The sequence below is a fragment of the Schistocerca americana genome, chromosome 1, assembly GCF_021461395.2.
Source record: "Schistocerca americana isolate TAMUIC-IGC-003095 chromosome 1, iqSchAmer2.1, whole genome shotgun sequence".
In the NCBI taxonomy this organism is placed as follows: domain Eukaryota; kingdom Metazoa; phylum Arthropoda; class Insecta; order Orthoptera; family Acrididae; genus Schistocerca; species Schistocerca americana.
In genome coordinates, this window is record NC_060119.1 from 501,422,843 (window position 1) to 501,435,641 (window position 12,799).

The 12,799-nt window shown below is 38.2% G+C and overlaps 1 protein-coding gene across 1 annotated transcript in view; it reads left to right on the top strand.

Moving 5' to 3' along the window:
* The window catches only part of LOC124604653 (protein kintoun), a 98,971-nt gene that overhangs the window by 31,088 nt on the left and 55,084 nt on the right, over nt 1-12,799 (top strand). The window contains exon 2 of the mRNA XM_047136497.1: nt 7,770-8,033. Within this exon, the coding sequence (XP_046992453.1) occupies nt 7,770-8,033 (264 nt within the window). The remainder of the gene's footprint in view (nt 1-7,769; nt 8,034-12,799) is intronic.

Here is a 12,799-nt window from a genome sequence, read left to right on the forward strand (position 1 = left end):
TGGTTACATCATCAGCATACATTAGATTTGACAGTGTTGGTTTCCGTATCTTTGCAGTTAGATAATTAATTACAACATTAGACAATAAGAAATTACAGATCTTTCCTGATGTGCACCCACATGAACGTCAAAGCTCTTTGATATTGCTGCAGAACTTTGGAAGCAAGTTTAGACGTCATTGCACATGTACGTAATAAGTTGAATATTAACAATTTAAGGAAAAGATAGATTGCTACTTACCATGTAGGTGACACATGAAGCTCCAAACAGGCATAATTAAAAACCACTTAGAAATTAGCTTTTGGCCATAGCCTTCAGTAGAAAAAGATTGGGAGACACACACACACACACACACACACACACACACACACACCAGTCATCTGTGCATGAGGTGTACTTGTGTGTGTGTGTGTGTGTGTGTGTGTGTGAGAGAGAGAGAGAGGTGGGGTTTCCTTATCTTTTTCTGACAAAGGCTGTGGCCGAAAGCTGATGTGCAAGTGTCTTTGTAATTGTGCCTGCCTGCAACTTCATGTGTCATCTTTATGGTAAGTAGCAATCTGTCTTTTCCATACATGTAGATATTCCAGCCTGGAGTTTCCGCTGAAAGATTTTTGCATTACAAATCTTATTGCATGATTAGCATCTGTGGTTCCCTTTCCTGCTGGGAATCCTAACTGATTTTCTGTTAATGATATAAGTTAAGCTAGGCAGTCTTCAAGGAGTCTTTCCCAGGTTTTAAAGGTATGAAACATGAGTTTTGTGCCCCTCAAGGTTTCAGTCACATACATCTCCTTTGCTTTTGTAGAAGGAAATTAGTGTGCCACTTTTCCACATATTCAGCATGTTCTTGCTTTTCAGAATGTTCAGCAGTCTTACGAGCCATCTCTCCTCAACATCTTCCAGTTCTTTCAACACTTGACCAGGTATTTGATGTGGTGCACTCGATTTGTTGTTTTTCATTTTGAATAATAGTAGTTTTCCTTTTGCTGCAATGATTTCATTTACAGGACCAGATATTATCAGCTCGTTTGCTCTGGCTGTCATGGAAACTTTTCTTTAAAAGATTATAATATTCATGCCATCTTTTGCATATATCCTCATCAGCTGTCAGTAGTGTGCTATTGCTGTCTTTGATGTACGTTATGGTTTTGAAGTCTTTGTTGCTGTTCTGTCTGTTTTTCCTTTTTGTATTTATTTACACAGGTTGAACTCATTTTTTCCTTCTCAGTGTCAACCATTCTACAGAATATTTTCTTAGCCTCTTTGTAAGATTTCCTATCTGTATCGGAGTGCTTGCCAAGCTTCAAATAATTGTTTCTTTTCACATGTGGAATCTTTGGTGTGGATGTTCCTCCATTTTTGAGATCCTTGTTATTATGAAGGGCTCCTTTACTGATGCCTAGTAAGTTTTGGTGGTGGTTACATAGAACTTTTCAAATTTCTGCCAAACCTCACTGGAGAAACTGTACTGAGGATACTTTAGAAATGTAGTAGCTAATTTCTTTTTTGAAACTAATTCCCTTTTCAGTGCGTAATTCATGACATTTGATTCTTTAAGGTGCAGAACTAGGCACTCTTTGAAAATAATAGTAGCATAAATAAATTCAACATTATGGGCAAAAATAGCCTTCACCATCCACAATGTAAACTTACTCTTGTACAGAAAGGAGTGAAATATGCAGCCATTAAAATATTTGACCTCTCCCCCACCCCTTGTTAATTAAGGATGCAGGTAGATAATGGAAGTTTTAAGAACAAATTAAAATCATTTGTGTTTGATGACTCCTTTTGCACCATAGATGTATTTTTGAACTGACAAAATTTAGTTGGGTTACATTTATGATGTTTTGTTGCAGATTGAAACTGAAAAAAAGAAGTCTATTTTGATGTAAATGACTGTCAAGTAACCATGTTTTTACAGATAAAATGTATCTTATTTCTACAACTATAGACACATTCCCTGTCATAATTCATCTACATCTACATTTATACTCTGCAAGCCAGCCAACGGGGTGTGGCGGAGGGAACTTTACGTGCCACAGTCATTACCTCCCTTTTCTGTTCCAGTCGTGTATGGTTCGCGGGAAGAATAACTGTCGGAAAGCCTCCGTGCACGCTTGAATCTCTCTAATTTTACATTCGTAATCTCCTCGGGAGTTATAAGTAGGGGGAAGAAATATATTCGATACCTCATCCAGAAACGCTCCCTGTCGAAACCTGGACAGCAAGCTACACCGCGATGCAGAGCACCTCTCTTGCAGAGTCTGCCACTTGAGTTTGCTAAACATCTCCGTAACGCTATCACGGTTACCAAATAACCCTGTGACGAAACGCGCCGCTCTTCTTTGGATCTTCTCCAACTCCTCCGTCAACACGATCTGGTACGGATCCCACACTGATGAGCAATACGCAAGTATAGGTCGAACAAGTGTTTTGTAAGCCACTTCCTTTGTTGATGGACTACATTTTCTAAGGACTCTCCCAATGATTCTCAACCTGGTACCTGCCTTACCAACAATTAATTTTATATGATCATTCCACTTCAAATCGTTCCGCAATCATACGCCCAGATATTTTACAGAAGTAACTGCTACCAGTGTTTGTTCCGCTATCATATAATCATACAATAAAGGATCCTTCTTTCTATGTATTTGCAATACATTGCATTACATTACATAGTTGTTGTGAATATGATCCACAGGACGTGCAAAAAACTAACCCAGAGTGTTAGATGCATTGATTGTGTAACTATTGAAGAGTTTGTCATTGTCGTTGTCGTCGTCGGCGTCATCGTTGTTGTCTTCAGTGCAAAGACTTGTTGAATGCAGCTTTCCATGCTATTCTGTCATGAGCAAGCCTCTTCGTCTCCAGTAACTATTGCAACCTACATTCTTCTGAATCTGATTACTGTATTAATTTCTTGGTCTCCCTCTATTATTCCACTCTCCTCTCCCCCAATCCCACACTTCCTTCAGTACTAAATTGGTGATCCCTTGATGTCCCAGAATGTCAACCAATCCATTATTCTAGTCAGGTTGTGCCACATATTTCTTTTCTCCCAGTTCTATTCGGTATCTCTTCATTAATTATGTGATCTACCTATCTAACCTCCAGCATTCTTCTGTAACACATTTATAAAGCTTCTATTATCTTCATGTCTAACTTTTGTTCATGTTTCGCTTTGATACATCGCTTCTTCACTTCCAGTTATGGCTACACTCCTTACAAATGCTTTAAGCAAAGAGTTCTTAACACTTAAATTTATATTCGATGTTAACAGATTTCTTTTCTTCAGAAACGCTTTTCTTGCCACTGCCAGTCTACATTTTATATCCCCTCTACTTCAGCTATCATCAGTTATTCTGCTGCCCAAATTAGAAACCTTATCTATTACTTTTAAGTCTATCATCACCTAATTTAATTCCATCAGCATAACCTGCTTTAATTTGACTACACTTCATAATCCTCATTTTGGTTTTGTTGATGTTTATCTTATACCCTCCTTTCAAAACACTGTTGAGTGCGTTCAGCTGTTCTTCTAAGCCCTTTGATGTCTGTGAGAAAACTACAATGTTATCGACAAACATCAGGGTTTTTATTTCTTCTCCCTGAACTTTATTCTTACTGCAAATTTTCCTTTTTTTTTCTTTATTACTGCTTGCTCAGTGCACAGATCGAATAACATTGGGAATAGGCTACAACCTTGCCTCACTCCCTTCTCAACCACTGCTTCCCTTTCATGCCCGTTGACTCTTATAACTGTCATCTGGTTTCTATACAAGTTGTAAATAGCCTTTCGCTCCCTGTATTTTACCCCTGCTATCTTTAGAATTTCAAAGAGGTATTCTGGTCAACATTCTTGAAAGCTTTCACTAAGTCTACAAATGCTATAATTGTATGTCTTTCCTTAACCCATCTTCTGAGATAAGCCATAGGGGCAGTATTGTCTTGCATGTTCCTACATTTCTCCAAAATCCAAATGATCTTCCCTGAGGTTGGCTTCTTACTGCCAGTTTTTACATTCTTCTGTAAAGAATTCAAGTTTGTATTTTGCAGCCATGACTTACTAAAGTGATAGTTCGGTAATTTTTACCCTTATTGGCAATTGCTTTCTTTGGAATTGGAATCATTGCATTATTTTTGATGTCTGAGGTTATTTCTCTTGCCACGTAAATCTTGCACACCAGACTGAAGTGTTTCGTCATGGTTGGCTCACCCAAGGTCATCAATAGTTCTGACGGAATGTCGTCCATTTCCAGGGCCTCATTTTGACTGAAGTCTTTCACTACCCGGGTAAATTCTTCACACAATATCATACCTCCCATCCCATCTTCATCTACATCCTGTTGTGTTATTATAATATTGCCTGGAAGTTCATTTTCCTTGTATATACCCTCTATGTACTCCTTCCACTGTCCAGCTTTCCAGTCTTTACTTAGTACTGGTTTTCCATCTGAGCACTTGATATTCATAAATCTGGTTCTCTTTTCTCCAAAGCTTCTTTAATTTTCCTGTAGGCAGTATCTACCTTTCCCCTAGTAAAACATGCTTTTCAATCCTTAAATTTGTCCTCTAGCCATTCCTGCTTAGCCTTTTTGCACTTTCTCTCAGTCTCTTTTTTTAGACATTTATATGTCGTTTCACCTGCTTTATTTGCTGCATTTTTTTATATCTTCTCCTTTCATCAATTAAATTCAATACCTCTTGTGTTATCCAAGGTGTCCTACTAGGCCTTGCCTTTTTACCTATTTGATCCTCTGCTGCTTTCACTATTTTATCTCTTACAGCTACCCATTCATATTCTGCTGTCTTCCTTTCCCATGTTTTAGTCAACTGTTGCCTAATGTTCCCTCTGAAACTCTCAACAGTCTCTGGTTCTTACAACTTATCCAGTCCCATGTCCCTAACTTCCTGTCTTTTTGCAATTTCATGTTTTAATCCACAGTTCATAACCAATAAATTGTGATCAGGATCCACATCTGCCCCTGGAAATGTCTTGCAGTTTAAAAACTGGTTCAGTAGTCTCTGTCTTACCATCATATAAGCAATCCAGGTGTCTTCCATGTGTAAAGCCTAGTTTCATGGTTCTTAAACCAAATGTTTGATTATTAAATTAGGCTCTGTGAAAAATTTTGCCAGGTGGCTTCCTCTTTCATTATTTTCCCTCAGTCCAAATTCACCTACTATTTTTCCTTCCAGTCACCCATCACAATTAAATTTTGGTCTCCCTTAACTATCTGAATAATTTCTTTTATCTCATCGTATGTTTCTTCAATCTCTTTATCATCTGTAGAGCTAGGTGACATATAAACTTGTACTACTGTCGTAGGTAGGGACTTTGTGCCTATCTTGGCTATGGTAATGCACCCATATGGTGTTAACAGTGGCTTACCTGCATTCCTATTTTCTTATTAACTATTAAATCCACTCCTGCATTACCTCCGTTTGATTTTGTATCTAACCCTGTATTTACGTGACCAGAAGTCCTGTTCCTCCTGCCACCAAACTTCACTAATTACCACTACATCTAACTTCAACCTATCCAATTCCCTTTTTAAATTTTCTAACCTACCTGCCTAATTAAGGGAGCTAACATTCCACAGAGAAACTGTGTGACTGTGAAACTGTTGTGTTCATTTGTTGCAGCTTATGTGACAAGCTATGTTTTCATCATTTCGTTGGGAGTGATCACATTCACATTCAAACAAACACCTATATTGGGCAAGGAGGCATATCTCACTCACCAGGCACACTAGTTAGTTGCATCTATAAGAGATTCCTATCATGTGACACAAATATTGTCACTAATGTCATCAATGACACAGAAGACATCTTTTCCAGTGGACGATTCGGTTGACTTGTTGCGTTGTCATTAAATGTTCCAATTTCCAATTCGAAAGCCACTTCCTTTTGGCTTATAATAGAGTAGCTGTGCGGAATTAGCTTTCATTGTAGGTCGCTTCCTTTCGCCTCCCTGTTGCAAATGGACGTTACATGGCAACACAGACTCATATTTGAATACACCGTACAGTGAAAAAAATAAATAAATAAATAAATAAAGATAAAATAAAATAAAAATAAAAATAAAAAAGGGCACAGGGGAGCTTTGAACATGGCTTGTTTGCTTTACAGTCCAGCACTGTGCTCCCTTATCCACGATTTCATCACTTTTCTTCTTCATTCAGTTTTTTACTTGTTGAGATAGGACTGTTCACTGTTTCTATTTTGATTTTTTTTTTCCACATTTCTGTTTTGCTCTTTTTTCACAGTTCAGTACACCTTCCTCCTGTTTTCATGCTTGATCTGTGTTCAGTTTGTGATGGGCAGTCCACTGGGCTCTCTTACCACTAAATTTGAGGGGAAGTGATGGGGAGTTTCCCTTGTGAGTACTTCCCACCCAGAGATTCGTATGGGGGACTACTTTACCTGTGGAATATTTTACCCAAGAGGATGCCACCATCATTTAATCATACATTGGAGCTGCACGCCCTCAGGAAAGGCTGCTGCCCCTCTTCAGGAATCACACATTTGCCTGCCCCCCCCCCCCCCCCCCCAACAGATACTTCTCTGTTGTGATTGCACCTATGCTGTGGCTATCTGTGTCACTGAGGCATGCAAGTCACTCCATGAAGTACATACTAGTGCATGGAGCTGCATCAGTTCAGGCATCAGGCTGAAGGAGACACAACAAGTGTAATCCTACCTGTTCAGCCCCTTTTTTACGTCCAAAAGATGTTGCCACATCTGTAATGTAGGGAAGGTGTTCGACCACATTCCATTTGAATAGTTGAAGTTGTTTTGTTGTAACGTTGGCATGCAATCCAGAAGTGTTGTAAAACAGACCGACACTTAACGAAAACATCTGTATTTGGTTTTTAATGCTCCTGAGTATCCTCTGTGATGTCTCTTTATATGCAGCTGAATTGATTTTTGTTCCCAGTGGCTGCAACACTGGGCTCTCTCAAATGAAGAACTGTAGTGTACCTTGAGAATATAGCTTGGCAAACAACCAGTTCATGTATGTACTACGTACCCTTTCTGATATTCAAATTTGCTTTGATTTCCAGGTCTATCAAAGGCTTTAAAAAATTCTTGTGTTTCTGAGTTCACCATTCAGTTCCTGAAAAGAAATATTCCTAATAAGTCTGAATACCTTTCATGGTTAAAGTAAATAAGAACCTTGGGGAAGTTTAATGTTTACCAAGGCTTTCTGTTATAGGTTTAGTGATATTCCCATAAATTGGTAAATGATACATTAGGTTGATGTGTTAGTGACGTTGGAGATTGTCACTGCAATATTGGTAACATATGTGGCACTCCATTATTGTGAAATCGGCATGTACTCTAACGTTCAAAGTTTATGTTAGTGTAGAACAACTGAGAATGTCATCAACACTGTAATGAATTTGTAGTAGAAGCTAGTTAACTGATGAAATTTCATTTTACTAAACCACATTATTATTTCTATTTAGGACTTTTGCCACAATATATTGTATATAACGTGACACTGTGAAAATTGGAGAATCATTTTGTGAAGGATATTGTTTACCAGAGAATCTTAAGCCTAGTTAAATTTTAAGAACAATGGTTGCAGGTAAAGGTTTGGTAAATCTTTTGCTGTGTGTAGATTACAGATTTGTGTTGAAATAGTAGTAGTAGTAGTAGTAGTAGTAGTAGTATTTGCACAATTTATTTCGTTTTCTGTGTCTGAGAACCGATATATGTGTTTACCAAATCTTTCAAAAATTTTATTGTTTCCTGTGTTGCAGAAAAATGCTTGCCATCAAGAACCTGAGAGCTATCTGCAGGCTGAAGTGACAGAAGCTAGTGACACTTCACTTCTTCTGGAAATAAAGTTAGATGAGAGGAATCACAGTCATGGAAGCTCAGATGTGGACCAAGAAGAACTGAAAGTGGGTGACTCAGATGATTATAATTCAGACAATGTATCTTCAGTCCCAGCTGTGAATAAGAAATGGCAGCCACCTCTTGTAAAGAGTCGCACATTTTCTGAATCGAGTGGAGAGGACCTTGTAAGTTCATTCTGATCATAAAGTAACTTTTATTAGAACCAGACATTCTGAAAATCTATGGTTATTGTTTAGTATACACTGATACAAATATTGAAACTGTAGATAAAGCTATCCAGATAAACCCAGGGGAGAATGATTTATTTGAAACAGCTAAGTGCAGGTATTTCAATCTTACTGCAGGATGAGGAGAAAGATCTTGTCACTTAAAATAGCCAAGTAGGACAGTGCACAGTACTGTACCACCTGAGACCTTCTTCTTTTCTTCTTCTTGTTCTTCTTCTTGTTCTTCTTCTTCTTTCAGAATCACAGTGCATATTGTGATACAGTTTGGTTGTTGGATGGCTTACTTGAATTGGCTTGGAATGCACATTGCAGCTTTCCGAATACGTTCCATTGCAGCACTGGAGGTTTGTCTTTATAGAGGAATGGGGAAACATCACTTGAATTAATAATCTCTCTGAATGTGTATACACAAGTAGGAAGCTCAGCTGGTGCCATTTGCAATAAGTATAACCTTACAGATAGTGTCCAATTAGCTTCAGGGGTGAAAGAAAATTTTTGTCTTCAGTGTTATTTTGATGTTGCTTCAGCTTCAATAATCCATGCTGTAAGTTTAACACACATGATGAGTTGCACCACTGTCCAGCAGAAGAATAATTTCAGCTGTAGAGCCCAGTTATTATGTTTGTGCAGAAATCATGATTAATTTGTAACAATTCTATCTGTTATGTAGTCTGCCAGGCCATTAGAGGTACTGTAAACAGTGTTAAAATAATTGGGAGCCATTTTCACCAAGTTTCATCCGCCTCCATTACTGAGTGGTCATAGTGAGTGACTGCCATGTGGAGGACTTGGGATTGATTCCTGGTACTGCTGTGGACTTTTTTCTGGTGGGAGGACTGGAATGGGGTGCACTTAGCGCTGTGATGCCAATTGAGGAGCTACTTGACTGAGTAATGGTGGCTCCAAATAATGAAAACTGACAACAGCTGGAAGATTGGTGTGCTGACCCCACACCCCTCAATAATGCATCCAGTGATGCCATTGGTGGAGGATGACATGGATGGTCAGTCGGTACTGATGGGCCCACCAGGACCTGTGGACAGAGTTTACATTTACTTATTGAGTTTCTCTGAACTCAGGACTCTTGCAGCTACAGTTGAACATATGACATTTGAAATCACAACTGCACTGGAAATTTCGTCAAATTTCCTGTCACAAGGGTGCAATGTGACCTTATTTTATTTATAGTCCATCTGTTCTACATCAGCAAGATGTCGTATTTCGAGGAACTGTTATTCAGCTATACTTAAGTTTTTTCATTGGACCTAAGGTGCATTGGTTGAAAATTTTCAGTTTCAAGACATAGTTTAAAAAAGTATAAATTTTTAATTTACTTGGAACATTAATTACTAAATGCACCTACCTTAAAACAAAAATGAATGTATATCGTTTGACAACAATATTATGAAAAATACAGATAGCTTCTCCCCGTATAGAGGCGAAGCTTAGCCACAGACAGGCACAGTGAAAAGACTGCTATACATTTAAGGTTCCAGCCAAAAGGCCCTCTTGCAAAGTAGAGTGTGCACATGCAACTCTGCTCCACTCATGTGTCCCCAGTCACAGTTGTTGTGTGTATGTGTTTTCTATTTCATAAGAAGACCTTTTGGCTGAAAGCTTAAAGGTATAGCAATCATTTTGTTGTGCATGTCTGCAACTCAGCATCTCCTCTATATGGTGAATAGAAATCTATCCTTTTCATAATATTATTGTTGTTCCAGCCTGGACTTTGCATTGTTTGCATATTATTTAATATTTATTACAAATTGGAAATATGACTTAGTAAAATTTTGATGTGTAAGTAAATAAAACAGACCTAGGATACAATTTTCACATTATACAACAAATACTATCTATCTTTACATCTCTATACCACATTTTCAGACCTTTTGCAAAATTTGTATTTCAAAAACTCCAGCTCTCTTGCAATGAAACAATAATGTCTCCTTCATAAAAAATTCCTTGAGGAATGTGTAAAATTGGATACTCTGCTTTCCAGATTTATTCTCTCTTGTTCTGCTGCTGCTCTCTGCAAATAGTTATTACTAATTGCACGTATGTGCTGTTTCACCACATTGTTCACAGAGTGTGACCCAGTTATCTAATAGCATCATCTTTCAATAATACGTGTTCCTAACTGTTCCATATCAAAGAAAAAAGAAAAAAAATAGATTCTTGTAATACATTCATAGCTTATTCCCCCTACACATTGGAGGAAAGAAAAAAGAAAGGAAAAAGTATGTTGGGTCTAGTTGTTATGTATGTAGACTGAAGTTATGAGTGAAAATTTCTACCAAGGCTGGGAATCAAACCTGGGTCTCATGTTTACTAGGCAGGTGCATTAGCCACTAAATCAACTTGGCACTGCAGTTCACAGAACTGCATGGATTACCCTGGTCCACCTTTCTCCTCAATCCAATCTGAATTCTCACTGCTGTCCCAGTCTACTTCAGATTTCCTGTATACGCGAACATAATTGCTGAGGTTCTCCAAGTTCTGGAGTAGCACCTTAGCATCGAATGCAAATGGGGGATACAGCCTGAAACACATGTGCAGGTACTTACGCACAAATGAAATGACACAGTTTCAGAGACTACTGGTCTCATAAAGGTATGATTTTTTGTACATAGACTAAGGATTAGTGGCTTACACATCTGTCCAGTAAGTAGGGTTTAGGAAACCCAGGTTTGACTCCCTTCCTTGGTACAAATTTTCTCTCAGCACTTCAGTCCAGTTGTCTCTGAAATTGTGTCATCTCATTTATAGGGTCTAGTTTTGTCAGAACAAAATGCGCTCTGACACAGTAATGTGTTATAATTATAAGATACTGGCCTTAACTTCTTTCAAGTTCTAATTCGGCTTCTCCTGACTGTGTTTTGTTCCTCGGACTGAAATGAGTCTGAAAGGACATCATTTTGGGACAACATAGGTAGCTGAATTGCCTATGGTTCAATGCCTAAACAGCTTTGTAGCTGCTGACTTAAAGGGGTGTATGAAGACTGGAAAAAGTGCTGGTTGTGATATATTTGTGCTGGAAGGTTATGTTTTATTAATGTTAACTCACTGTGAATGTATCTTTAATACATTTCTTTTTATAACATCATTCCTGACACTGGGTAGATGGAGAAGCAATAGTTATTGTTATTTTTCATGTTACCTGGTTATTCCATAAGTACAGAAACATTGTTCTTCCATGTCTGGAGTCATATAGATAAGACATACAGAGACCTGCTTCAGTATATTCCAGTATGTCACCTTCATCATAAACATTTTATTTTCAGCAAGCTGGGCAAGAACTTTGTGAATTATATGCATCTGTTGACTTCTACCCTGGTATAGGTTTTCTCTCTCCACTGTATCCCATGTTACTCCTCTCTTCTTGAGATCATCATTAACCCGATCTCCCCCATCTCATTCTAGGCTGTCCAATCGGTCTTTTTCCTGGTACCTCCATCTCCAAATACTGATTATGTGGAGTTCAAGTAGGGTGCATTCACTTTACATGACCTAGCCATTCAATCTTCCAGCACTCATTCTTTCCTCCATGGTCAGGGTCATTCGTAGGTGTCTCCTTACACATTTGTTCCTAGCTATGTGTCTCTTGGTTTTTTGTAGAGCTGACCTAAGGAACTTCATTTCTTGACTCTCCAGACTATATACCATGATTGGCTGGTAGGAGATAGGTTTTATACATTGTCTGTTCAGCTTTTAGGGGGTCTCCATTGTTCCAGATTAGGTTTTGTACTTACTGGAAGAAGCAAGATGCTTTTGCTACTCTGTTTGAAACTTCTAGTTTGTCACTTGCATCATTTGATATGACACTATCCAGATAATTGAAACTTTCACTCATGCAACCTTCTTTCCTTCCAGTATGATGTTACAAGATGTGGATATCCTACTCATCTTTATTGCCACTTTCTTATTTTTACTCTGTCAGCTTGAATTCTTTAAATTATTTATTCTAGTAATCAAATCTGCTTTGAACCTCTTTTTCCCACCTTACCTCAAATGGTGATGTCATCAGCAAAAGCAGTAGCGTTGAGATCTTCATTTTTTACTTCCTTAGCTTTCTTCCTGATTGTGTCCATAAGTGTAACAATGAGTAACAGGGTAAGTGAACTGCCTTGCTGAACATCTCTCCTTGTCTTAAACCATTTTTTACGAACTTTCAGCATGATTTGATCATCCACCTCCTACTTGTACACTGCTTTCACAACCTTCATACAGTATCTGAACTTTTTTAATTAATGAATCTGGGACATTATGTTTCCTCAAGAATTCCCATATTTTTATGTCTTGGTTCACTGACATATGCTTTTTCTCAAATCCAAGAACACTGCTATCAGATCCTTTCCTTCCAAGAACACTGCTATCAGATCCTTTCCTTTTTCCCAATACTTCTCCATTGACTGGCAGAGGGAAAAAAATGAGGTCTGTCGTTCCTCCACCACTTCTGATTCCATGCTGCTGTTTCTCAAATTGATGATTTAGGATCTTCCTCATTCTTTTTTCTGTGATCTTTGCAATTATCTTACTTCAGTGTGATAGCAGCATGATTACTCTGTAGATGATGCACTTTTTACTTCCTTTTTTAAATAGTCAAATTATAATTCCTTTTTTCCAATCATATGGCACTTTGTTCTGTTTCCATTGTATTCCTCGCATCCAATGTAACCATTGTCTTCCTTGCATTCCAGCTACCG